Source organism: Anabrus simplex, chromosome 3 (genome assembly GCF_040414725.1).
Source record: "Anabrus simplex isolate iqAnaSimp1 chromosome 3, ASM4041472v1, whole genome shotgun sequence".
NCBI lineage: Eukaryota > Metazoa > Arthropoda > Insecta > Orthoptera > Tettigoniidae > Anabrus > Anabrus simplex.
In genome coordinates, this window is record NC_090267.1 from 310,033,559 (window position 1) to 310,061,009 (window position 27,451).

At 39.9% G+C, this 27,451-nt stretch overlaps 1 protein-coding gene across 1 annotated transcript in view; it reads right to left on the reverse strand.

The window, feature by feature from the left end:
- Window positions 1–1,022: 1,022 nt before the first annotated feature.
- LOC136867261 (alkylglycerol monooxygenase) overlaps window positions 1,023–27,451 on the reverse strand; it is a 171,015-nt gene continuing 144,586 nt past the window's right edge. Inside the window, exons 5-9 of the mRNA XM_067144404.2 lie at window positions 25,600–25,762; window positions 19,902–20,053; window positions 11,533–11,667; window positions 8,533–8,646; window positions 1,023–2,090 (exon numbers count right to left, since the gene is read on the reverse strand). Coding sequence (XP_067000505.2) covers window positions 1,824–2,090; window positions 8,533–8,646; window positions 11,533–11,667; window positions 19,902–20,053; window positions 25,600–25,762 — 831 coding nt within the window. The 3' untranslated portion in view covers window positions 1,023–1,823. The remainder of the gene's footprint in view (window positions 2,091–8,532; window positions 8,647–11,532; window positions 11,668–19,901; window positions 20,054–25,599; window positions 25,763–27,451) is intronic.

Here is a 27,451-nt window from a genome sequence, read left to right on the forward strand (position 1 = left end):
GTTTGTCCGACATAACTTGACCAATAAATGTTTCCAACATACATGCTTTAAAACATTACAGTCCAACCATGCTTCTTTCTAAAGGAATATTCAAGTCCTACAGGACTGACTTTAACCACGGTTCCAGTTTTGTAACAATATACTTACAATAGTGACCATAACCATCTCTGAACGAACTAGCTGTAAAACCTTCAACGTAATGTTCATCCACAAAATGGGAGAAGCCCCAATTCATGCTATGATCAATCTCTAACCAATATGTACACATTTACATAAACTTTCATCCATACAATGGGATAAATCCGATCTACACTTTGGACGTTTTCTAGTCATGTAAAATAAAATAATTTATTTGCTTCCTTCTTCACAAATTTTGGCTTTTAGTTAATGTACATATTGTAAATATGTAAATATCACCTAAAACACAACTTTGTAAGAAGCATAAGACCATTGTATTTAGTATTTAATATTAATTTAAGTTTAGTATTAAGTTCCAATGTTAATAGATTTAAGACTTGACCTTATGATTAGTATTAGGCTGAAGATGCCCAAAACTAGGGTGAAACATATCCCTAACTAGTGTTTATAATTCATGTAGAATTTAACCACTACAAAATATAATTGTATTGAATAGGTGGACACAGTATTCATTCAAGCAAGAAAGAATTTTACTTATTGAATTGAAATTATGTCACAATTCTGGTAAAACATTAGGTAAAATTCACTTTCTTAGGCTTGTGGTTTGAAATATTTTTAGCACAGAATCACATAAATGAAAATGTTTATTGATATACATGGCTACGGTTGGCAACACTGCAAGCTTACTTCGGTGAATACCCGTCTTAGTTCATCTGAAAGTCAGGGGAGGGAGGGAGGACATGAATGTATCAAGGGTAGGTTGTACAAAACAGAAAACCCAAAAGTGAAGTTGTATAATGATCACAGGTTGAGTTATTTTTATGAAAGTACCAGGTATGCATGAAATATGAGGATCAATATTTCCAGCATTTATGGAAACAAAATGATTTTTATACTGTTATAATTTAATCATATATAATAAAACATTTTATAAATAACAACACAGTAAAAAAAATGTAATAAAATTAATTTCTTCTCAATTCCTTTTTCATCATGAGTCACATAATGTGTTCTATCCTTCACCTTAAGCAATACACCAGTGTGCAACTAACACTCCAGCTGCCAATGAATGGTCAAAGGCAGTCAGAACCTTCCTATAGGTACTCTATGATAGTGTCAATTTAATCAATAAAGTCTGAATAGTGGTAGCTTGTCCAACAGATGCAAAGGTACATAACCCAAACTAACAGGGCTTAATTGATCACTTTTAATCATATTTCCAATACCTTTCCATAACAGTTGATTTTATCTTGAATTAGGTATCATCAAGTTATACTTCTACAGTAGTCCTGAAAGGGAATAATAGGAAATTTATAGAACCTAGATCCTTTCCCAATGAGAAATTGTATGAAGTGATGATGATAATGTCAGTACCATTTGAAAATAGCCAAAACACTCCACGATACTTGATACAAGTTGACCTATTTTTCTCTGGCTTTTCATTCCTTCTGTGCTACATCCACTAAAATGTTTGTTTACAACATATTCTCCCTTACTGACATTTGATGCCTGCGCATATTCTTTATTATGAAAGCTTTCATGTGTCATGACTTTCATACTATCCGTGCACTCTTTTTTCAAGGGTAGTGCTGACAAATTTGTTGAATAGCATCCCTCATATGCTGCATCCTTTAACTTGCAGCGAACAGTTCGAAAAGAGTAATATTCAACTGAAAGTTTCGGTTTCACTTGTTCTTGACTTTGATTTGAAGCACTTTGAAGGTCTGCAGCATCCAAAAACAAGTGGACAGTACAAAAAATGATTGTAAAACAGCAATGAATGTTCCACCTGTTGTCGGCAGCACATTACGTTGTACATAAGTCACAAATAGCAGGCATCTCACCAGCTCGAACATACAGGCATAGGGATGGTGATCAAACAGCATCCCAATAGTAGTCAGTGAAATAAGAATGTATGCAACAAATCCCAGCACAACCAGTGGACTCATCCCCTGTAATCAGAGATCAAAGATGCTAAATGAAATGAAAAGCATTAAAGGCAATATGAAGAAATTTAACTTTATAAGTGATATAAAACAATATATAATGTAAGCAAACAGAGTCATATACTGTACTGAGAGATACTTTAGTCAATGGAATGAAGAACATATGGTTGCAGAACAGTGTTTAAAACTGTTACAGCAAATGAACTTAAAGGGAGCGGCAGAACCTTGGGTGTGGATGAGGTAGTTGTGATAAGAACAATACTGTTGAAGTTTATTACCTATTTAACAACTTTTTTTCCTTCCTCTTTTTTTCCTAACAGTTAACAATAGAATGAATAACAATCCCATTCAGTAGCAGTTATTAGGGGTGGCAGTCAACCCCCATTTTATGGAGAAAAAATTACATTTTAATTCCATTTTAACCACCTGGAACTAGGAATTATTAAAAAGAAAAAGCAATTTGAACAAACCCTGTTGTCTTTTAGCTAATTATTTCTTTTAATTTCTTTAATTATTAAGAAATATACTTAGCAGAAACACGCACAACATGTCATTCGTTGCCGCAGCAAGTAGTAGAGACCCACGGAGCAATGTGTAGCTTGTTCTGTGACGAAGGGTAGCAGGGGTATATTTTTGCCAAGGTCACCCGCTTGCCGCATACATTCGTCAATCTGGCAGTTTCACTCAGTCAATGTGTCTGTTGACTTCTATCTAGTGTCTGTTACTTTGTTAGTGTTTAGTCAAATACTAAATGTATAATCACACCGTACTTCTATTTAATTGTAATACATGAGTGATTATTGTCCCTTTGGTGAAAGTTTTATAGTATAGTACTATTATTACTGCACTCAAGTTCATACACTGTCAACCCTCTATCGAAATTCCCTCAGAGAGCATGAAATTACCATTTCATAGCAATTTCCTTCAATTTTAATGTCTAACGCTACCCCTCCCTCGCCTCCCAATGATATTCCTTGGACCTGGGGACTTTTTTTGTCTATACATTTTTGTGCCCTTCCCCCCACTTCTAATTCCCAATACCGCTACTGATCCCATTAGGATCCTTTTCTCCTCTTTTGTTTGTCTCGTGTTTCTAATCTTTTACCACCTGTGTTTGTCTTTATGTTTCTTGCCTTTTCCTGTATTTATCCTTCTTTCTTCTTATCTTAAACTTCCAACTTCAAGACTGAAGATCTGCCAAATGAGTGTTGTTGCTCGCCCTCCTGATGCTGGGTAGCAGAAACAAGCTCATTGGTGTCTAACAAGAGATGGATATAGAAGAACTGGGACTGATGAGGAGGGAGCCTAAGATGGCAGTTTGTGAAGAAGCAGAAACTATTGTTCTCCTTCTATGTTTTCATGTTTGTCCTTGTCCCCTCTTTCTGGTGCTCCCTCTTTCCACTCTGACCTATCTTGTGTTTGTCCTTTTATGTGCATTTGTTTTATTCCACTCTCTCTCTCTCTGTATATATGAGGGATGATCAAATACTAAGGTTACAGGGCCGATATTCCTGGAGTTTCATCTGTTATAGAGAATTAGTAATGTGCAAGAATTGGCCACCCATCATCTACAGCCCTAGTTGTATGTAAACACAATCAATCAATCAATCAATCAATCAATCAATCAATCAATCAATCAATCAATCAATCAATCAATCAATCAATCAATCAATCAATCAATCAATCAATCAATCAATCAATCAATCAATCAATCAATCAATCAATCAATCAATCAATCAATCAATCAATCAATCAATCAATCAATCAATCAATCAATCAATCAATCAATCAATCAATCAATCAATCAATCAATCAATCAATCAATCAATCAATCAATCAATCAATCAATCAATCAATCAATCAATCAATCAATCAATCAATCAATCAATCAATCAATCAATCAATCAATCAATCAATCAATCAATCAATCAATCAATCAATCAATCAATCAATCAATCAATCAATCAATCAATCAATCAATCAATCAATCAATCAATCAATCAATCAATCAATCAATCAATCAATCAATCAATCAATCAATCAATCAATCAATCAATCAATCAATCAATCAATCAATCAATCAATCAATCAATCAATCAATCAATCAATCAATCAATCAATCAATCAATCAATCAATCAATCAATCAATCAATCAATCAATCAATCAATCAATCAATCAATCAATCAATCAATCAATCAATCAATCAATCAATCAATCAATCAATCAATCAATCAATCAATCAATCAATCAATCAATCAATCAATCAATCAATCAATCAATCAATCAATCAATCAATCAATCAATCAATCAATCAATCAATCAATCAATCAATCAATCAATCAATCAATCAATCAATCAATCAATCAATCAATCAATCAATCAATCAATCAATCAATCAATCAATCAATCAATCAATCAATCAATCAATCAATCAATCAATCAATCAATCAATCAATCAATCAATCAATCAATCAATCAATCAATCAATCAATCAATCAATCAATCAATCAATCAATCAATCAATCAATCAATCAATCAATCAATCAATCAATCAATCAATCAATCAATCAATCAATCAATCAATCAATCAATCAATCAATCAATCAATCAATCAATCAATCAATCAATCAATCAATCAATCAATCAATCAATCAATCAATCAATCAATCCTGATCTGCATTTAGGGCAGTCACTCAGGTGGCAGATTCCCTATCTGTTGCTTTCCTAGCCTTTTCACAAATGGTGACTCTTTAGGAAAACTGGTCACGCAAAGAATTCAGCTAAGTTATTCAATTTTTGTGAGCGAAACGTATTACTGCAGCTGAAATTCACTGGCAGCTGGTTGAAGTTTACAGAGAGACTAATGTCTCGTCAGCATGTCGCAGAATGGTGTCAAAAGTTTGTGGCCGGAAGAGAAAAGGTCACCAATGAGGTTTGCAGTGTCAAACACAGCACAGCATCAACAGATCTGAATACAGCTCATATGAAGGAGCTGATTCAGGACAAGAGGAGGATCACATTACAGCACATAATGGTAGAATTGGAAATTACAAGTAATAAATCTCATTGTAGACCATATTGGACATCACATTATGAACATTAAAATAAGAATAATAAATTCTTATTTTAATGTTCAGAATTGGGAATGTCATTCGTAAGTGTTTGTCACATGGTTCGCGATATTCTGCAGTACCAGAAAGTTTGTTCCTAATGGGTTCTACAAAATCTGTCCAACCAACACAAGAAAAAGTGCATGAGGGCAAGTCTGGAACTTTTGCAACGGTTCTTCATGGAAGGGAAGTTTTCTTTTCCACATTGTCACGGGTGATAAAACATGGATCCACCACTACACCCTCAGCAGCAAGCGGTCATTACTGGAGTGGAAACGCACCTCCTCTCCAAAGACAAAGAAGTTTAAGGTGACACCATCAGCTGGGAAGGTAATGGGCACAGTGTTCTGGGACAGCGCAGGTGTCATACTCATGGAGTTTTTGGATAGAGATCATACAGTGACCGCTGACCAATGCTGTGAGACATTGACACAATTGTGCAAACCATTCGGGAGGAAATGGTCAGGGCTTCTCACCGAGGGCATCATCCTCCTTCATGACAACGTGAGACCTCATACAGCCCAGCAGACAATCGCGCTGTTGAATCAATTTTGCTAGGACATCATCGACTACCCTCCTAGAGCCCGAACCTCACTCCATGCGACTTTCACCTCTTTCCTCACTTGAAGGAGTACCTAGGAGGCTGATGATCCAATTTAGATGAGGAGGTGAAACACTTCGCAATAAAGTAGCTCAAATGCAAGGATAGGACTTTTACCAGGAGGGAATATTCAAACTGATCCCACGAAGCAACAAGTGCCAAAACTGATATGGAGACTATGTAAAAAAATAACCTAATGTATGTACTATCAGTTGGCTGTATTGGTTGTATGAAATAAAATGTAGGCCTACATATTTCATTGCAGGCTTTGCAAAATTACTTTTCGATCACCCTTTGTATATGATTTGAGTTGATATTTATTTGTTCCTTTCTAATACTTACATTACTTCGTAGGGATACTTTTCTCCCTTTTTTTTTTATTTGCCCCATGTCACTAATCTTTTACCACCTGTATTTATCTTTATCATGCTTCTTCCCTCTTCCTCTATTTATTCGGCTTTCTTCTTATCCTATAATTCCCACAACAAGACGGAAGGTCTGTCAAGATCATCTCTGAGAGTTGATGCCCACCCTCCTGATGCAGTTGGAAAGCGGAAACAAGCTTGTCTGGGGGCTAAAAAGAGATGGATGTAGAAAAACTGGGACTGATTAGGAGGGAGCTGATCTATTTGAAGATGGCAGATTGTAAAAATATGGAGATTGTCTTTGCCTCTCTATGTTTTCATGTTTGTCCTTGTCTCCTCTTTCTATTAATCCCTCCCACTCCTTCCCACTCCAACCTGTCTTGCGTTCATTGTTTTATGTGTTCATTTTCTTATTCCTCCCTCTCTCCCTCTTCTCTCTCTCTTTCTCTCTCTCTACAGGATGAACCTGAACTCCACTGATAAACTTTTGGGGGTTGTTCGGGGACACCTTCTGAGTATATTGGTATAAGGGACCCGTAGTCTCCAGTGGCTCATTACAAAGTAATAATGTAATTACGATTTAATTGGGTTTGTTGCCCCAAACATCCTTGTTTCTGTGAACATATCTTCACAACTGTGAAAAAGCCTGTAATATGCAATGAAAAAATGTACAACACAACACAAAACACAGAGTAATTCAACAATCCTCAGATGAAACATATCCACTTATTTCACAGTATGTTCAATAACATTATTATTATTATTATTATTATTATTATTATTATTATTATTATTATTATTATTATTATTATTATTATTATTATTATTATTATTATTATTATTATTATTATTATTATTATTATTTTGTAGACTATATACAGGTTCTTAATTAGCATCTAATGGACTCCCTAGTATACCGGTAATGTTATGCTATTTATTTTTGGAACAGTACTTGCAGTTTATTAAATATTGATAGCAAATTAGAACTTGCAAAATTATTTTTGCTATATTGGAAATATTTCGATCTCATTCTTATTCTTTATCTTTTTACCCTCCAGGGTCGGTTTTTCCCTTGGACTCAGCGAGGGATCCCACCTCTACCACCTCAAGGGCAGTGTCCTGGAGCTTCAGACTCTGGGTCAGAGGATACAACTGGGGAGGATGACTAGTATATCGCCCAGGCAGCCTCGCCTGCTATACTGAACATGGGCCTTGCAGGGGGGGATGGGAAGATTGGAAGGGATAGACAAGGAAGAGGGAAGGAAGCGGCCTTGGGCTTAAGTTAGGTACCATCCTGGCATTTGCCTGGAGGAGAAGTGGGAAACCACGGAAAACCACTTCCAGGACAGTTGAGGTGGGAATCGAACCCACCTCTACTCAGTTGACCTCCAGAGTCTGAGTGGACCCCGTTCCAGCCCTCGTACCACTTTTCAAATTTCGTGGCAGAGCCGGGAATCGAACCTGGGCCTCCGAGCTGGCAGCTAATCACACACTAACCACTGAACCACATAGGCGGATTATTATTATTATTATTATTATTATTATTATTATTATTATTATTATTATTATTATTATTATTATTATTATTATTATTATTATTATTATTATTACTGCGTGCCCGTGTTGTTCTACTCCATCAGGAATGAATAGAAAATATCTTGTAGTTTTGGACCCCGTAAATGAAGATCGTTGCGTACTTAAGCTCATAGTCCCATACTCCTGTCGAGATTATATACAGGTCTACCTGCACTTCATGTCCATTTTCCCCATCTCAGGGCGAGTTTAGTTACGTCAGAATCCGTATGAAAAGGAGGAATTTTCTTCCTTCCATTTTCTTCAAAATGTTACTGAAGTGGAGAACAGGTACCTTTAACTGTGCTAAATGTACTGATTCAGGATACGAAATTCAGTACCGGTATTCAATATGACATATTTATTTCGACTCCATATCTTCTCACTTTGTACGTCTACAATCAGAACAAAACACGATTTCCAAAACATAAATAACTTTCTCTCAGACAGTGCACTAATAACGGAATGTTAGTGTTTATTTATCATCATCATCATGTCCGGCTGGGTGGCTAAATGTTTAGCGTACTGAGGGCCCCAAGTTCGATTCCCGGTCGAGTCAGAGATTTTAAACTTAATTGGTTAATTCCGATGGCGCGGGGGATGGATGTGTTTGTCTGTCTGTCTTCAATCTCTTCTTCCATTAAAAGAGAATAATGTTCTGGAACTAAGTGTTTGGATTCAGCGAAGTCCGAATTAATATGGTATGGATTAACAAGGTTCTACCGGTACTGTTATCCGCCGTTTGATAGTGGTGTATTGTGGATGTTTCGTTCAGTGTGGTGTATAGAAGTTACCTTACCATATATCTGATGGCCAGCTCCTGGAAGCCCAGCACCACTACGATGAAGTGGATGGTCAGGTACACGTTACACCACATAGGCAGTTGGACATCGTACTTCTCACGGCTGCGGATCTGTGACACAAACATGTCCTAGTTATTGAGTTATCAGTATCTCCAGTGGAAATAATTTTCGAATAATGTACTGATATATTTAAACAAACAACGAATAAATTGATTAAATACACTTAAATAATACAAGGGTGAGTCAACAGTAAATCTCCCTATTTTATTGTCCAAAAACACAGACACGGAGCTCGCTCCAACTTACGTAGGCCCTACATATCAATAGCTTGTATTCATGAGAGGTTTAGTTGGGCCAGTACTCACCGGTCTTACTCTGTATTGGCAGTTCGAACAATGCTAAATAAGTACCGGAAATTACCATACATATTATAAATTTGTGCTACGCTCTGGTACTCGAGAATATTACCTATATTGATACATATTTAGTTTGTTCTCATTTATTGGTACAGATTTTGTCTCTACAGTCTCCCACCGAGCTCGATAGCTGCAGTTGCTTAAGTGCGGCCAGTATCCAGTATTCGGAAGATAGTGGGTTCGAACCCCACTGTCGGCAGCCCTGAAGATGGTTTTCAGTGGTTTCCCATTTTCACACCAGGCAAATGCTGGGGCTGTACCATAATTGAGGCCACGGACGCTTCCTTCCCAGTTCTAGCCCTTTCCTGTCCCATCGTCACCATAAGACCTATCTGTGTTGGTGCGAGTAAAGCCAATAACAAAAAAAATCTACAATCCCGGATACTCCTCTCATTTTGTGATTCCCACTTAACTAGTATTCTTTGATGTTTCAACACAGAAATGAAAACAGTTGAAAATAAAACAGTTTATCTTTCCTTTTGCCATCAAGCAAGTGGCTATGTGGTTTGGGTCATGTAGCTGTCAACTTGCATTCGGGAGATAGTGGGTTCGAACCCCACTGTCGGCAGCCCTAAAGGTGGTTTTCCGTGGTTTCCCATTTTCACACCAGGAAAATGCTATCACTGTACCTTAATTAAGGCCACGGTTACTTCATTTCCACTCATAGTCCTTTCCTATCCCATCGTCCACATAAGACCTAACTGAGTCATTGCGTTGTAAGAAACAAACTCCTTTTTCCAGCATTTAACACTATTGCAGTATTCACAGAAGAGACTTCAGCTCTGACTCCTAATAGAAATGCTTTTAGTAAAACACTTAGCAGATTTTATGTTCTTTAATATTACGGGACTCATACTCTAGCAGTTTGATCCACAACCATCATATGTGAAGACTCGGTTGTCATCTGGAAGACATTCGGCAGATGACTTCCAGCTCCCGGAAAATAAAAATATTACAGCAGAACCTCACCCACGTGATTCCTTATAGAAAATGCCGAGTTGTTAAGTCAGCACCGGTCGTTCCTATTTTCCAACTAAAGCCCTGATAGTCAAACCGATAGATTGCGTACTAGTACGCAAATCGACAGACCAGAACATACCGGAACCTTGCCACAGCGACAGTTGCAAAACCGAGTGAGATGGCTACGTGGTTTGAGTCCCGTAGCTGTGAGCTTGCATTCGGGAGTTAATAATACGTAATAATGATAATGGTTTTACTTCCCACTAACTATTCTAGAAGTCTTGGAGATGCCGAGTTGCTGAATTTTGTCCTCCATGATATCTTTTCCGTGCCAGTAAATTTACCGACACGAGGCTAGCATATTTAATTACCGGTACATTCAAATACCACCGGACTGAACCGGGATCAAACCTGCCAATTTGAGCCCAAAAGGCCAGTACATACTTACACTCCATCTTCATTATAGACATGCCTTTCAGCGTTCAGTTTGCAAGCCTCTGTGAATTTACTAAGCTCCTCCACAATCCGCTATTTGCAACTATTTTTTTTACACCTCTGTGACCTCGTTTAGCTTGAAACCTCTTGTCATTAAATGATTAAACACTGAGTCTAAGCCTTGTCATCTTTATCTCTCTCTACTTCTCTTACCCTCCACGGCAGAATCCATTGTTCTCCTAGGTAATATATCCTCCGCCATTCGCCTCACATGATTCCACCACCGGAGCCGCTTTATAAATAGTTTAATTATTCCTAACTTAGCCTTTATCTCATTTCGACTAACCAATTATAAAATAGTAAAGCAAGAAATAGTTTATTAGGAAATATTCTAGCATTGGATGTCCGGCTCCATGGCTAAATGGTTAGTGTGCTGGCCTTTGGTCACAGGGGTCCCAGATTCGATTCCCGGCAAGGCCGCGAATTTTAGCAATCATTGGTCAATTTCGCTGGCACGGGGGCTGGGTGTATGTGCCATCTTTATCATCATTTCATCCTCATCACGACGCGCAGGTCGCCTATGGGTGTCAAATCAAAAGACCTGCACCTGGTGAGCCGAAGTCCTCGGACACCTCCCGGCACTAAAAGTCATACGCCATTTCATTTCATAGCATTGGATGATGATTACAAAGTTTGGCGCTGATTCTTCTGTACAAGAGTCTGCTCAGTTTATTTTATATTTGTTTGTAAGTGTACAGGCTGTGAAGGTTCCTGGTGCATGTTATTGATGCACCACGGTTGTCCCCAGGAATTATTAGCCTAGTTGTAATACTAACTTATGTTGTAGATGAGGAGCTTCTACGAATATGGTACTGTAATTACATTCCTGATTTTCTCGACTTCCTGTCGGTCCTTCGCATAAGGCAAGCCCATGTATCGTCTCAGTTAGGCAATCCCTTTTCAAGTCTTTGCACTTTCACCCAGTGATTGAAAACAAATTGATAGTGGTTGTATGACCAATGCCACTGAACACAAAATCAAGATGTTATACAAATTGTTCTCCACCATACCATTCGACATGTTCACTGAAAACTGCCGCAGCTCGAACTACTAATTGTTTCTGCATGTTAGTGTGAATGCTAATGTATAATATGTCTTTAAATTGAAAATGTAACTACTACTTACATCCAATTTGTCTTCTTCAGCACCCAGTCTAGGAGCTCCTGGTACCCAGCTAGGTCCCTTCCATATCGCCGCCAATTTGTCATTCCAGCCCTCCATGGCTCTCCATTTCTCTACCACTTTCAGGCTATAGAAGATCTGCAACGTCAAAGACAAGAACAATTGAAATCTTAATCGTTTACTGAGTGCTGCCGTTTGTTTAACCAAACATAAATATCATAATTATTTAAAAAGCCAAGGGTGTCATAGATAATCGAGTGATATTGACATTGGTCTCTCACCAACGCGGGCGAGGTTCAAATCTCGGTCACTATATGTAAGGTTTATGAAGTGGAAACTCACGTCCCTGTGCTTCAGATTCCTTGTAAAACTTTACGTTTCGGGGCTATGATCGCGATATCAACAGCCACGTAAGCTTACTTCTTAAGATACATCAGTTGTAAGAAAACAAAATGCATATTCATCAAGTAAGGCGCAGCATAGAAGTTTCAAGACAACCTTTGTCTTTCACGGGACTATTGAGGCTTGTTGTTTACAGGAGCCTAACATCTAAGGTCATCGGCCCACGGAACTATTAATATTGTGATTATTACCCCGGCACTTCCACTTTTACGTGAAATCCTTACTACAGGGATGTGACTTTTCATCTAAGAAATTCCAGTTCTTTGGCCGGTATTAGAAATGCTTAAGATATGTCAGTTATAAGAACAAATTGCACATTCACTATGTCAGGGGCAGTAGTTTGAGACTGCACATGAACATTCATGCACCTTACGGACAAGACAGTGATGATGTCCTACTATCATTGTTAATTTACCGGCCTGAATGGTGCAGTCAATTAGTCACTGTCCTTCTGCTCCGAAAAAACTATAAAACCTCTGGGGACACCTCCGTTAATAGAGAGTGCTATAAAATCCCCGGCAATGGACACAAGAAATGCTATATGAAACTATTTCTGTAAAACAGACATGAACACCGACTTCGTTTATCCTGGACCTAAATTTATCTTTCAGTTATGAATATGCATTTCTGTGGATATGGCAGACTGATATGTAATAGCGGCTTCTGGCTCGGTGAGGAAAGCAACGGCAAACCACGTCACTCCTCATTTCTCTAATACTCCTTTTCTGTGATGCCTAGGCCATCTATGACAGCTGATGGCAGACCTGTTAAGGATCCAACCAGCTTTAGGGCTGAGGACTGAACTCGCAGATGTTTAACAGTGGTGATTTTCACAACATGGCACTGGCAGTATAGGCTATATACAGTAATCTCACAAGTCACGAAAAAAGTCTGACTACGTAGTGCCAACATACGAGATGAACTATAACTGTAAGACGTCGCATCGGCAAGCAGGGCCACTAAACTGTATGACTGGCGACACTGAATATAACCGAACAGTTAGAAAATAACTATAAATTACTACCTTCAGTGTCAAAAGGGGAGAAATAATTAGGTTGTTCCCTTAGTGACTACGCTTACGTGCTGAGGACTATACCTGAAGTTAATTGGTTGATCAAGTGGGTAATTTTACACGGAAAAGAACCATAGAACCGTTTTCAGAGACTACATTTAATCTTTCTTTCTTTCTTTTTTTTTTTAACGATTTGCTTTACATCGCATCGGTGCAGATAGGTCTCATTGCGACGTTGGGGTAGGAAAGAGCTCGGAGTGGGAAGGAAGCGGCTGGGCCTTAATTAAGGTACAGGCCTAGCATTTGCTTGGTGTGAAATTGGGGAAACCACAGAAAACCATCCTCAGGACTGCTGACAGTGAGGTTCTAACCCACTATCTCCCGGATGCAAGCTCACAGCTGCGCGGCCTTAACCGCACAGCCAACTCGCCCGCTACCATATTTGAGGTTTCTTACAAATTTTCATGCAATTCGGAGCGTTCGAACACAAATACTTCCTTCATCGGCTAGTTTGGTAAAGTGATATACGTCTCCGTAGCGTAACCGTTAGTACTATTAGCTGCCGTCTTTGGATGGCCCGGTTCGATTCCCAGTACCGCCAGATATTTAAGAATGGCACGAGGGCTGTATGTCGCTAAAATTATACATGCAATTCATCTCCACTGGACCGGGCGAGTTGGCCGTGCGGTTAGAGGCTGTACCTTAATTAAGGCCACGGCCGCTTCCTTCCAACTTCTAGGCCTTTCCTATCAAATCTTCGCCATAAGGTGTCGTCCCATTTGCGATCAGTCTCATTTGCGATCACTCTTATCAGTACATACAAACAGTCAGGTTGCTGTCAGGGAATTCCTTACCGAAGGACTGGTAAAGGAAGACATCTCTCAAGTAACTGGCGAAACTACATACTAGATTCTTACGAATCGTATGTTGAAGCTCATTAAATTACTTATATTTACCGTTTGAGACTGATGCATTAATATCGGGACTGACAGAGAATAAAAAGGTCTCAAATGGACCTTGTACTTAAAGTTACCAGATGGTTGTGGGTGTAAAGGCGGTTAAATTAGTTTTAAGATGTGAAACAAAAGATAGGCGTATTAAAACCTTTGGATTTTACACTTTCCTATTTCAAAACAAAGTATTTTGCTGTAACACTCTGCTTCTTCGATAGTGCTACCCTTTTTGAAGCAATAGTAGCTCATCTCAGACTTAACACTTTCTTATGCAATAGGGGACAATATTAAATTACTGCTTTAATAATGCTCAGACTGTTCAATCATTCATACTGACATTTAAGTAAACAGCTGCTCAAAATATAATTAGCCTACTTTCATTTATCTGTATGTATGTCTACCCCTTAATCTCATTTCTTGATACTGGTTCGGGATGAGATTAATTCATACGGGATGTTTCTACGGCCGGATGCCCTTCCTGGCACCAACCTCAGTCGAGGAGCTAATGAAGATGAAATGTGTTATGGTGAATGAAATTGGGTAAGGGGTGGGAGGACTCACCTCTGGCATATGGATTGGAACTGTACCGGCATTTGCCTGGAAGTGAAAGTATAAAACCACAGAAAACCATTCTGAGAACTGCCGAGGATGGGGTTCGAACCCACGCGTTCCCCGAATGCTTCGCGCCATAACCATAGCGCGTTAAAACGCGCGGCCACTCAGCCTACTTTCACCTATATAAATAAAATTATAATTTGTGTCTGTACGCTCGAATTAGATGTAGAAGATTCCAGAACTTAATGTTAAGAAAATGTTTAGATTAAAATAAGTTGAAGAAATGATAATTCTATAATGATAACGCGAAAAGGTGAGATTGCATTCGGGAAATAGAGGGTTCAAATCCAATTGTCGGTAGCCCTGAAAATGATTTTCCGCTGTTTCCTGTTTTCACAACAAGCAAATGCTGGGGATGTACCCTAATTAAGGCCACGGCCGCTTCCTTCCCACTTTTACCTCTTTCCTATCCCATTGTCGGCATAAGACCTATCTGTATCGGTGCGACGTAAAGCCAGCGATAGAAAAAAACTCATGTCACCAAACATCCCTGACTTTTCCGTAAATTTGTGTAAGAGTATCCATCATATAAAGTACAAGGCTTGCCTTTCTTCGCCTCAATGACCTGCTTGTCGTAAGTAAATGTGCAGATAACAACATAATAACAAAAGCTACATCAACGATGGATGTCTACAGCTGGAATCATTTCAGTATGTTAAAAACTATAGACTAATATTATCGCGAAAAACCTTCAAGAGAGAGACTGTGTGGAGTACACCATAAATAGCAGTCCCCCTGCTGTAAGGACGTTGGAAAATCCTGATAGACTGCTGATAATTTTACAGGATCACAAATGGGACACGAACTGGTCTTTCTTCACATTCTTGTTTTCCACTGTAATGGAAGTGATCGCAAATGGGAAAACTTTTGCTGTGATCGCAAATGAGACTGATCGCAAATGGGACACAACCCGCCATAAGACCTATCTGTGTCGGTGAGACGTAAAGCCACTAGCAAAAAAAGAAAAAAAAAACATCTCCACTGGAGGTGTAACCTAACTGAAATGAGCTGGATGAGGACATGAGTTCACTTTTTCAGAGAAGGAGCTTACTGGTTGAACGAAGAGGGAGCCTGATAATTGAACGAGTCTAGGCAGACTGGAACCAGACAAATTACTGTTCAGTCGAAGTGGGCGATATTTGAAGAGTGAGATGTGTGTGTCTCGAAACTCGATATTAGGCTGGTGGTTTACCAGTCCACTCAGTTGTTCAGCCACTCAGTAAGTGATCAAACTGCGAGTTGTTTCTGCTTCACGTGTGTACGTTATACGTGTATAATGCAGTGATGCCGCAGAGGAGAGGGTTGTATACAATAAACAGTGGCAAAAATGTACCTATGAGTGAGGCACTTGAACTGTCTGCTGGATTCTGTCCAGGCTTATTCTGTAATTGTGATTTCTGATCATACGACACGGACAGTTCGGTAGACCTATTTATTTGTTCGAAATTGAACGTTTTTCGAGCTTAGTTCTTTCGCACACACTCCTTGACCTGAGTGCTCGAGCAGGATGTTTTGAACATTGAGTGCGACCCACATCTTAAATGAGTTTGAGCGAGTCATCATGCTACGGGCGTGTCGTAGGCCTCACAGAATGTTGTTATTGGATTGTTACTGGTGAGTCTATCTTCTTGTCCGTGTTTTAATCTGCTGTGTGTTATCTCTAAGGTTGTCCTAGCGGAGTTGTTAAATTTCTGTATGTTCTTAACTTTCGACTTCTTAATTTTTAAAATATTATCTCGATTTGTATGAATGTTTCTAAAATGTATAGTCTTTGCTTTCTACTTTCATCAAACGGTCGGTAGATGCAGAATGGGTCTCGGCCCATAAGTGGCCACGGCTGGTCCGTGGTCCAACAGCTCTGCACTCAGATCAGCCAACCCAGCAGAGGAGGGGTGGCCACGGCTCTACCGTGGCTCTACGCCTCTGCATTCGGGAGACGGGACAGGGCTAGACCGCATGGCTGGCCCCAACCGTCGGCTGTCCTGAGAATGGTTTCCCATGGTTTTCCATTTTCCTGCACTAAGGCGAATGCCGGGACAGTTCCCAGTATAGGCCACGGCCGCCAACTCCCTCACCTTCTCCAAGCATCTTCTTCACCGAAGCAAATCTACTGGCCTGAGAGACAGCGTCACCGTCTAAGAGGCCCGCCTCCCCCTTCAGGGAAGGAATGAAAACATTTTAGTAGCAGTACGGTAGTTTCATCAAACCACTTTTTAGTTATGAATAAGGTTCGTATGTTAAAGAAAAGTCATATTTCTTTCCTGAGCTCATTTTACCGAAAATATGAAAAAATAAGTGTGATGAAAAATAAGTGCGAATGATGGGCCCCTTATCCCGTTTAAAGCAATTTTATGAAATGAAAACCTACAACCTGTTTTCCAGTCAGTGACCGGGTCAGGGATGGAATGAATCTTGCGGCCAGGATAGGAATTGTGCCGGCTGTCGAAGCCTGTCGCACTCCTCTGGGGCAATGATTAATGGACTGACAGATGAAATGAAATCATATTGGAGAGTGTTGCTGGAATGAAAGATATCAGGGAAAACCGGAATACCCGGAGGAAAACCTGTCCCGCCTCCGCTTTGCTACTTATCACTAAATTCCATATTCGGCTCCATGGCTAAATGGTTAGCGTGCTGGCCTTTGGTCACAGTGGTCCCGGATTCAATTCCCGGCAGGGTCCGGAATTTTAACCATTAATTTCGCTGGCACGGGAGCTGGGTATGTGTATCGTCTTCATAATAATTTCATCCTTATCACGACGCGCAGGTCGCCTAAGGGAGTCAAATCAAAAGACCTGCACCTGGCGAGCCGAATATGTCTTCGGACACTCCAGGTACTAAAAGCCATACGCCATTTCATTTATACTAAATTCCATAAGTCATGCTTTACCTTTTTCCTGTCATACTTATCTAGTTTTTAGACTATATTTTCTTGCATATTTTGTACTTCTGTAGGTCATAAATTTCCGAATCCTAGTTATGAATAACGTCATACAATTACTTATAATTTAAAAGAAGTAGTTAGAGTTGGCTCGCCAGCTTTTAATACGACCTAAAGGTTTAATTAGACCATCAAGAGCCAAAAGCGTGTTGGAAAAACTCCAGCGATTATCTCGGATCTTTGACAGCTTAGTCAAACTTTCCATAAACTGATGACGATTCCAATCCCTTGCCATTTAACAGTCTGCTTGACTGGAGAGGTACCATACGGTATTCTGCCAACGCGGAAATAACAACTGTGGACTGATGTAGAACATTGAACTGTTTGAGGTTAGGCTACAGAGAAACGACAAACATAATCTGAAAATTCAATTTGCTTTTACATTTACATTTTAGTATTTCTATGCTCCACTTAGCGGACTAAGATGAATGGCTTTACATTTTTATGTGATGTGAAAATAATGACCATCGCTCTTGTAGTGAAGGGTTAAGTGACTCGGCTCCTTGTGGCTGGGGGCAGTAGAATACATCAACGATATCGGCCTTAAAAAGTGACTTAAAGGGGAACCTCCAGGGGGTTCTTATCTAGGGAGTACGCGTTGGCGACCACGGAGCTGACCCTGGCATTACATTCACGTACTTGTGGCAGCCTTCTCACTTTCACCTTTCGTATTTGAACCTTCCTGGTCAAACTGTGTTCTCTTCTTACCTCGATGGTATTTATGCTGGGGACGGAGCGGTTACCTCCGGATGAACCATGTATTTCTGTATTTTGCACGCTTTCATTCGGTAGCCTATTATTGGAGGTCGAAATGACCTTTTCAGTAAGGTATGTACGCATTCTTCATAGTGATCCGCGTAATGAAACGAAAATCAGTTGCTTAAGTCGTTTTGTAGTTTTGTATAACAAAATTCACCTTTCACTATTGCTATTAAATAATTGCATACACTATAATTTTAATAATAATCATGTTATTTGCTTTACGTCCCACTAACTAGGCTACTCTTTTACGGTTTCCGGAGACACCGAGGTGCCGGAATTTAGTCCCGCAGGAGTTCTTTTACGTGCCAGTAAATCTACCGACACGAGGCTAACGCATTTGAGCACCTTCAAATACCACCGGACTGAGCCAGGATCGAACCTGCCAAGTTGGGTTCAGAAGGCCAGCGCTTCAACCGTCTGAGCCACTCAGCCCGGCTACTATAATTTTAATGTTGTGGTTAAGTGTAAGAGTGGGCCTTGAACCCTAACTTCGCCAAGAATAAAGACTAATTACTTACTTCGGCCTACTTACTTTCTTACCCGTGGACAATACTATAAGGAACGAAGCAAGTCGCATCTCCTTTAACTCATTCTGTGCAACCATTTTTTCTCCACAAGTTGCTGTACGTCGCACCGACACAGATAGGTCTTATGGCGACGGTGGTATAGGAGAAGGCTAGGGATGGGAAAGAAGGTACAGGCCCACCACGGAAAACTATCTTCGGGGGTGCCGACAGTGGGGTTCGAGCCCACCCCATCTTCCGAATACTGGATATTGGTCGCACTTAAGCGACTGCAGCTATCGAGCTCGGTAATAACCACAGTTTGAACAATTTCTTGTATTATACCCTCCGTGAAGGTAGACTACATTTCTCTAGTCGGATCCTTGACTTAATGGTCAAAAAGGCTAGGAAAACAATAGATAGAGAATCTTCCACCTGGGCGACTGCCCTAAATGCAGATCAGTAGTGACTGATTGGTTTGATTGATATATTGCTCTTCAGTTCATAGGGACTTGTGTTCAATTACCGGCCGGGCCAGGGATTTTGGACTGGGTGTTTATGCTCGTCTCAAAACACTCCTCTTCACATACACAAAACACACCACCCACACTATTAACCCAAGCCGTCACAGAAACGCACATTATCCCAGGGACTCTCAACTTTGAAGCATGGGTTGGTGACCATGGGGCCCCTAGCTGAGTATGGCATTGCTTCCATCAACTAATGACAGCCTACACACTTTCATCTTTCTTATCTGACCTCTATTAGTCAACTCTTGTTCCTTTCTGTCCCCGACGGTATTAGGTTTGCAAGGCCTAGGGAGTCCTTCATTTTGACGCCTTTTGTGGCCCTATTTTTCCTTTTGCCGACACTTTCATTATTCGAAGTGTTGGACCTCTTCCACTTCCCTTCTGATCAGTGATAAGAGGGGATGGTTACACAGTTGTACTTCCTCTTAAAACAATAATCGGCGCCACCACCACCACCAGAAGCAGACATTAATGGGTACATCCCTCTACACAGAGTGACGCCAGGAAGGCCACCTAGCTATAAAATGGGGCCAAGTAAACATGTGTGACATATTTCGCAAATCAACCCCACCAGGATGTGACAAAGTGGTGGAAGAAGAAGAGACAGAAGAAGAATGAAATTAAGCAGTTAAACTGAATCCACACATTAATTACCTGAAGGAAGAATGGGTTGAATGAAGGCTGGTTGTACACCAGACCGTATATAATTTCTTCCTTCTCTTTCTCCTCGGCGAATGTTCCAAACAGTCTGTCCCAGATGATGAGAAATCCTCCGTAGTTCTTATCTAGGCAGTACAAGTTACATCCTGGAATTTGAAACGTAAGATAATTTTAAATCCCTTTCCCAGTGAGTGTAAAATAAAAATAAAAAACATTAATAATAATATCTATTAAACTATTATACAGGGCTTCAAAATCTTGCATCTTAGATTTTTTGAATCCGTCCTTTTGATTGTGCTGGCTCCCTGATAGGAGTCGCATGCCTACCTCTTAGCCGGGAGCTCCGGATTCGATTCCATGCCAGGCATTTGGAACGGGTGTCACTTAGGGTCGTGAGCACAACTGACAAGCTGTTTGATACGAGAAGCGGCGGACCCGGTCACGGAGGTCAAACTATACGGCTGAGGATCATGTCACACTGACCACGTGACACACCAATATATACAAGCCCTCTAGCTGGATAAGGTCATTATTGGCCTATATGCGTCACGAATTTGTTTATTTGAGAGTTTTTGAATAATCCAAATCTCAACTATACTTTCTCCAAACATGTACTGTACAGTTTTAGCGTCATATTTGACGTTCCTTTGTATAAATGTGTATTTATCGGTACAGAGTTAAGCAATATGCAGTAGCTTCCAGTCGAGAGATTTATTGCATTGGTACATTCGGGGAAGACCACGTGTAGGATATGGTCAGCCATTCTCACCCGACATTGTCATAGCAGTCTGATTTTCGTAATATCGAAGTGAAAAGTTTCAAAGATAATTTAAAATTCATTAGTATAGAAGCCCAATGGGAAACTTAATTCAGAATAGCACATATCCTTTACTATGCCTAGAATTACATCATTCAACACTGAATTCCTAGACCAGATAAACTGAAAGTTACTGGAAGTGTAATATAGCATCATTTTTACGATTCAACCATTTGATCAGTGGTCATAAGCCCTTATCACGAGGTAAATATGATAATTTTGAGACAGATAAATAGTAGAATCCACATATGATGATTTTTCGTTTCACTCTCATGTAAATGCTGCGATAATGTCTTTCTCGCAGGCTACACTTCTATCCTTTCCACATATCTGCCTAAACGTTCCCTATATAGGCCTTTCTTTCAGACATAGTTTCGTCTGTATCCTTATTATCCTCAGTTGCACCCTGAAAAAATTCAAATAAAGGATATATCCTATTGATTTCTCAGCTAGTCTGAGTGGCAATGACGGCCGAGGGTGTAAAATGACAAAAAAAAGAAGACATAAGGACGAAAAGGAGGGACTGCTTCAGCTAGTTTGAACAGAGCCAGCGCTGTAGTGTGAAGAAGGTGAAATATCCTGCGCATTTTAAAACGGTGTTACTGTTTTATAAGTTGGGCTTGGATAGAAGATATGGCAGAGAATATGTAGTGGTTCTTAAAATGCACCTCCTGAAAATGGTTTTCCGTGGTTTCCCATTTTCATACCAAGCAAATGCTGAGGCTGTACCTTAATTAAGGCCAAGGCCGCTTCCTTCCCACTCCTAGCCCTTCCCTGTCCCATCGTCGCCATAAGACCTATCTGTGTCGGTGCGACGTAAAGCAACTAGCAAAAAAATTAAAATGCACCCTCCCACCTCGTATACACGTAGGCAAGTTAATAGGTATCTGAAATTTTGCTCTAATTGTCTTTATGTTGGCTCTATGGCGTTGTGTGCTCACCAGCCGCTAGATGGCACCGTTGTCTACGTCCGAGGTAGGTTTCAGCGTTATCAGATGAGTACAGCTTGCGCTGTTGCGACGTAAAGATGGTCGGCCACTCTCTGTTTGCACCAAGGAAGAGCAGCGCTCCGTAATCCGTTCTTTGTGGTCCGAGGGTGTACCAGAAGCGGAAAGTCATAGAAGACTTTCAGCACAATACGGGGACAATGTTTTGCCACAGCGAAGTGTTTGCCAGTGGATTGAACAGTTCAAAAGGGGTCGCACGAGCGTGAAGGATGAGGAAAGATCCAGGCGTCCATCTGCAGCCGTAACTGATGCCAGTATTGAACAAGTGCGTTATATGATTCTGAATAACCATCTGCTTGTTCATTTAAAAAACGCTCTACGAGGCCGTCGATTCAGCTCCGATCAACAGGTGAAGGAAGCGGCGCATGCGTGACTTGCTGCGCAACCAAAAACGTCTTTTTTGGCAGCGGATATCAGAAAGCTTGTGAAACGGTGGGCCATGTGCAATGAAAAACAGGGTGACTATGTTGAAAAATGATATGAATAAAAAATGTGCTCTCTTTTTGCAACACATTATAAAATTGATTGCAGATACTTATTGACTTGCCCTCATACATGAGATATGATTTCATTCCCTACCTGAATATAATGTGAAGACTTGGAATTCAAGAGCACCAACTGGGGAAAATACTCGTTTGTAGGAAGGGGCATTAAGGATTAGAATAATTTAACATGGGAGAGGTTCGATAAATTTCCAAATTCTTTTAATTAAGAAGAGACTAGGTAAGCAACTGACTAAGGATCTGCCACATGGGCGACAGGCTTAAATGCAGATTGGTGGTGACTGACTGAAGGCTGGATCACCTAGTTGGTAACATCCATTTTGTAGCTGAGAGATGAGCTGGGTTTGGAGGTATGATGGAAGAGGGAATTCGGTAAGGTAACAATGTTACAAATTCTGTGGTGAGAGGAAATGCTCTCTTTGTTAGAGGATATTTGGAAGAGGCGATAACGCAACCAGATGAAAAAAGTGGAATGGTGGATGTTTGATGAAGTGTTGGGACGCGTCCTTTTGACTAACCTACTTCTTTTCTTTTTTCCTTCTTTCTTTCTTTTCCTTATTTACTTTTTATATTTATAATATGATAACAGGCTTATTATATAATACAATATTTTAATAATAATAATTATAATACAAATAATTATAATACCGGGCTGAGTGGCTCAGACGGTTGGCCTTCTGACCCCAACTTGGCAGATTCGATCCTGGCTAAGTCCGGTGGTATTTGAAGGTGCTTAAATACGTCAGTCTCGTGTCGCCAGATTTACTGGCACGTAACAGGACTCTTGCGGGACAAAATTTCGGTACCTCAGCGTCTCCGAAACCCGTAAAAGTAGTTAGTGGGACGTCAAGCAAATAAGATCCGACTACATCTGCGGGGTTTGAACCCGCTATCTTGGGATTCGATGCCGATACTCTACCACTGATCCCCAGGGGCAGCTACATATTTGGATGCACGGAATATTCACAATTGAAAAGAAGAAAGGAAAGATAGTTCTACAGCGAGTTAAGCATTAGACTTGCAGTTTGTAGAGAATTATAAATATCTCTCTCTCTCTCTCTCACACACACACACACGCGCGTCTTCCGTGAAAATTCTAAATATACGGTATATACTTTGATATTATGACACTAGGGACAAAATAATGTCACATGAAAGAAGGTTGAGTACTGCGAGTTAGGTTGATGATTAAAGTGATGTAACGGAGAATGTGTGGAAGGGTGTACTCCACCATAGTCCTGTTATGGAGCAGGCCGGTCTGTGGGTTCTGTTAGGTAACAGTAGTAATGAAGAGGAGTTGGAATAAGCAAGGAATAATTCAGCGGGTTGCGAAGGAGGTTGGACAGATTACGGTTTTGAAGTGCGATACCCCGCAGCATGGAGCGTTAAAATAAGAAAGGAGTAGTCATTTTGACTCTTGCATATCAGTGAGTGAGGGATAGAAAGAATCCTTAAATTATTATTTCTGCAAATAGGTGTATGTAAAGAGATAATTTTGATAGAACTACTGTCATTATTTTAATACACCAGTAAAAATGTTGTCCATGAATCCTTCAACAATTTACATTCACTTGACTCGTATGGTATGTAATATATAATTTCGTGTAGCTTTTGCTAGCCTGGCGAAGCCCATGTAAGACAGACCCTCCGGCGAGGGTGGGCGGTATTTTACAATGTATGGGAAAATGCGTGTTAATGTGGTGGAGGATAAGGTTGTGTGTGGTGTTTGAGTTGCAGGGATGTTGGGTACAGCGCCAACACCCCGTCCCCGAGACGAGGGAATTAACCATTTGAGATTAAAATATTTTACCCGGCCGGAAATCAAACCGAAGGCCACTGTGCTAACTACTTAGCCAAGGAGCCGGGCACTTGCATGATAAAACAATGTTCAAGGATGGCATCGCTCTTCTTCCAAAGCTCCCTCTGCGGTCGAGTGGTAGAGAGCAGTATTGGGATATCAAGATCATGGGTTCAGACCCGGTAGAGGTAATCGAATTTTCGAAAGGCCGAAGAAAACGCATTGTGTACTCTTTAGTACGGTGGCATACAGGAGGTATCTGGTCACACATCCAGTATTTACTTGACAACATTAATTGAAACTCAGCTATAGACCAACCTAGAGAGCTCCAGTATCTCGGTCATCTGAGAGAGAGAGCGGCAGCAGCTCAAAAGGTGGTTTTCCGCGGTTTCTCATTGTCACGCCAGACAAATGCAGGGCTTGTACTAAGGCTACGGTCGCTTCCTTCCCGCCCCTAGTCCTTTCCTTTCCCATCGTCGCCATAAGACCTATCTGTGTTGGTGCGACGTAAAGCGAATAAAAAAGGAAGACAGAGATAATTAAATTGAAGTTATTGATCATTTACATGCCATTGAGGCTGAAAATCCTCTTTATATAGCGTCTGCATATTATAACGTACAGGTTTATGAACACACTAATTAAATTTTTATTATATTAAAATATTAACTAACATTAAACTTTAAAAAATTAAAATACAGATACCAAATCCAGTAAAATTAAAACATACATTATATAATAAGTAAGAAAGTAAAACATTAATCCTATTAATTATTTTAAACTACAAGAATAAAAAGAATTTAAAGCAAAATCAGAGAGTAAAACGATTTTCTAAAAATTATACATATTTCTGATTGTTAGAAACATGAGTGCCTGATCACAGCTCCTTGTGTGCTCCTCCAGGAAGATAGATGTTAAGGACTGCTTTAGTTGAGTACAGTTAGTGTTATTTGCGAAACTGTGAAGATTAAAGACGTTAAGGGTACGTGATGCAGTGCAAACAAAGGATCTGTTAAATTTAGTGGTACGATGGAGGGGAATTTGAAGGGTAGTTCTGTAAACCTGTCATCTCTGTTATCTTTGATAGAGAGAGAGAGGAACGCCGAACTTGGCACTCAGGCACGTAAATGGTGTAAAGTCAAAATGTCTGCACATCTTAGCTCAGGCCATATGTACGATTGTCATTATTACAACGAAATGTATTGAAAGAAAACTGTTTTCAGAACTTTATAGGTATGTGGCGTTCTACTTGATAAATTAATATAGATTCCAATATTTTATTTCAAATTGTTTACTGGTATGTAAAACTGAAAAACGAACCTGCTCTAACGTTACATTACATTCATGTGTTAATGATTAGAACAAAGTTTCATTGTATTGTTGGGTTAGTGAACATCAAGATTCCTTATTAGATTTTATGTAACATTTTAACTGTCAGTCGAAACATCATCGTCCAAAATAGGTTTAAATCCGTCCATCGCAATATCATTTTACACTGAATGAGAATAATATTTATAGAATGGCGTCAGCTATTTTATGTGAAATGTAACATATGCATCTGTTAACTCACCATGGTGCACGCGATGATGCTTGGGCGTGTTGAAGATCCATTCCAGAGGACCAAGAGTCTCGATCGTCTTCGTATGAATCCAGAACTGATACAGCAAATTGAACTGGAGGTGCGTTAAAAAGTGAGCTGGAGGGATGACCAAGGCCAGCGGCAAGTAAAATGCCTGAAACAACAGAAATGAGCAACTTTTTGTTTTCTAAATATCTAATTGGTTAGAAGTTGAAGGTTTACAGTGTTGATGATTGACTCACAGGCCAATGAACAACGTGCAGCGTGCAACTGTTTAACATGCCTTTCTTTTTTTACAAAGTAACAAGTTTCAATCTGGATATCGTCGTTGCGCCTCGATATACCGCTATGTGACAATGTTGAGGGGAGAAATACTGACCCGCAGCACATGTTTCACTTAGAAAGAAAATTCATTATCTCTTGCTACTTTTGTTTTAAGTTTACTACCAAGATATTTAACCCTAAGCGAGTCAGTCTCCTTGCATACTCTCAACAGATGTTTTCTTCCATTCTTTTTCTACATAATAAACAACTATGTTAGTCGTCTCTCTTTGACCCCTGATCTTATATATAGTATATTTATTCATTAGAATAGTATAGAATACTCCCATCCCCTCCAGTTTTGGTTCACCTGAAACTGGGGAGGGAGTAATCATTTTATTGTAATCCAAAATGTGTTTCGATACATGCACTATTTTCCTTATTACTATTTATTTATCTATTTTCCGGCTCTATGGCTAAATGGTTAGCATGCTAGCCTTTGGTCACAGGGGTCCCAGATTCGATTCCCGACAGGGTGGGGAATTTTAACCATAATTGGTTAATTTCGCCGACACGGGGGATGGATGTAGGTGCCGTCATCATCATTTCATCCTTATCACGACGCTCAGGTCGCCTACGGGTGTCTAATCAAAAGATCTGCACCCGGCGAGCCGAACATGTCCTCAGACACTCCCGACACTAAAAGCCATACGCCATTTCATTTTCATTTCATTTATCTATTACGACATTAAACATTACAGTTAAACTTATTAACTATTTCCACCCAATTTCTAACTTGTAGTTTTTAAAAATATTTATTTATTTTTGTCCTAGACGTTAAGTGTTATATAGTCTATGACAACGTACATCTTAACCTTTCTAAGTTGAATTAGTGCTTACTTTTCTGCCACCAGTCTTCATAAGTTATTCTATTATAAGCGAATTGATTGATTGATTGATTGAATGAATGAATGAATGAATGAATGAATGAATGAATTGGTGAATGAATGATTTTATTTTTCAATTGTGTTCGTGCATGAATGAATGAGTAAACACTGTTCTCATCCAGTCACAGACAGCCAATAACGCGGGAGAAAGCATTCATTAATGAATGAGTGACTGATTGCATGAATGAATGAATGAATATATACCGCTATAGGCCTATACATTAACCACCACACCGTACCTCTTACTTCTATAACGTTAGCCTTTCTTTCTTTATTGAAATGAAATGGCGTAAGGCTTTTAGCGACGGGAGTGTCCGAGGATATATTCGGCCACCACGTGCAGGTCTTTTGATTTGACGCCCGTAGGCGACCTTCGTTTCGTGATGAGGATGAAATGATGATGAGGATGAAATTATGATGAAGATGACACATACACCCAGCCCCCGTGCCAGCGAAATTAATCAAAGATGGTTAACATTTCCGACCCTGCCGGAAAGTGAGCCCGGGACTCATGTGACCAAAGACTAGCACGCTAGCCATTTAGCCATGGAGCCAGGCCTTTATTTATTTATTGATAGCTTATGGATTCTAATAATGTTCTTTTGATCTTACATTCTGCCATAATCATCTGCTTT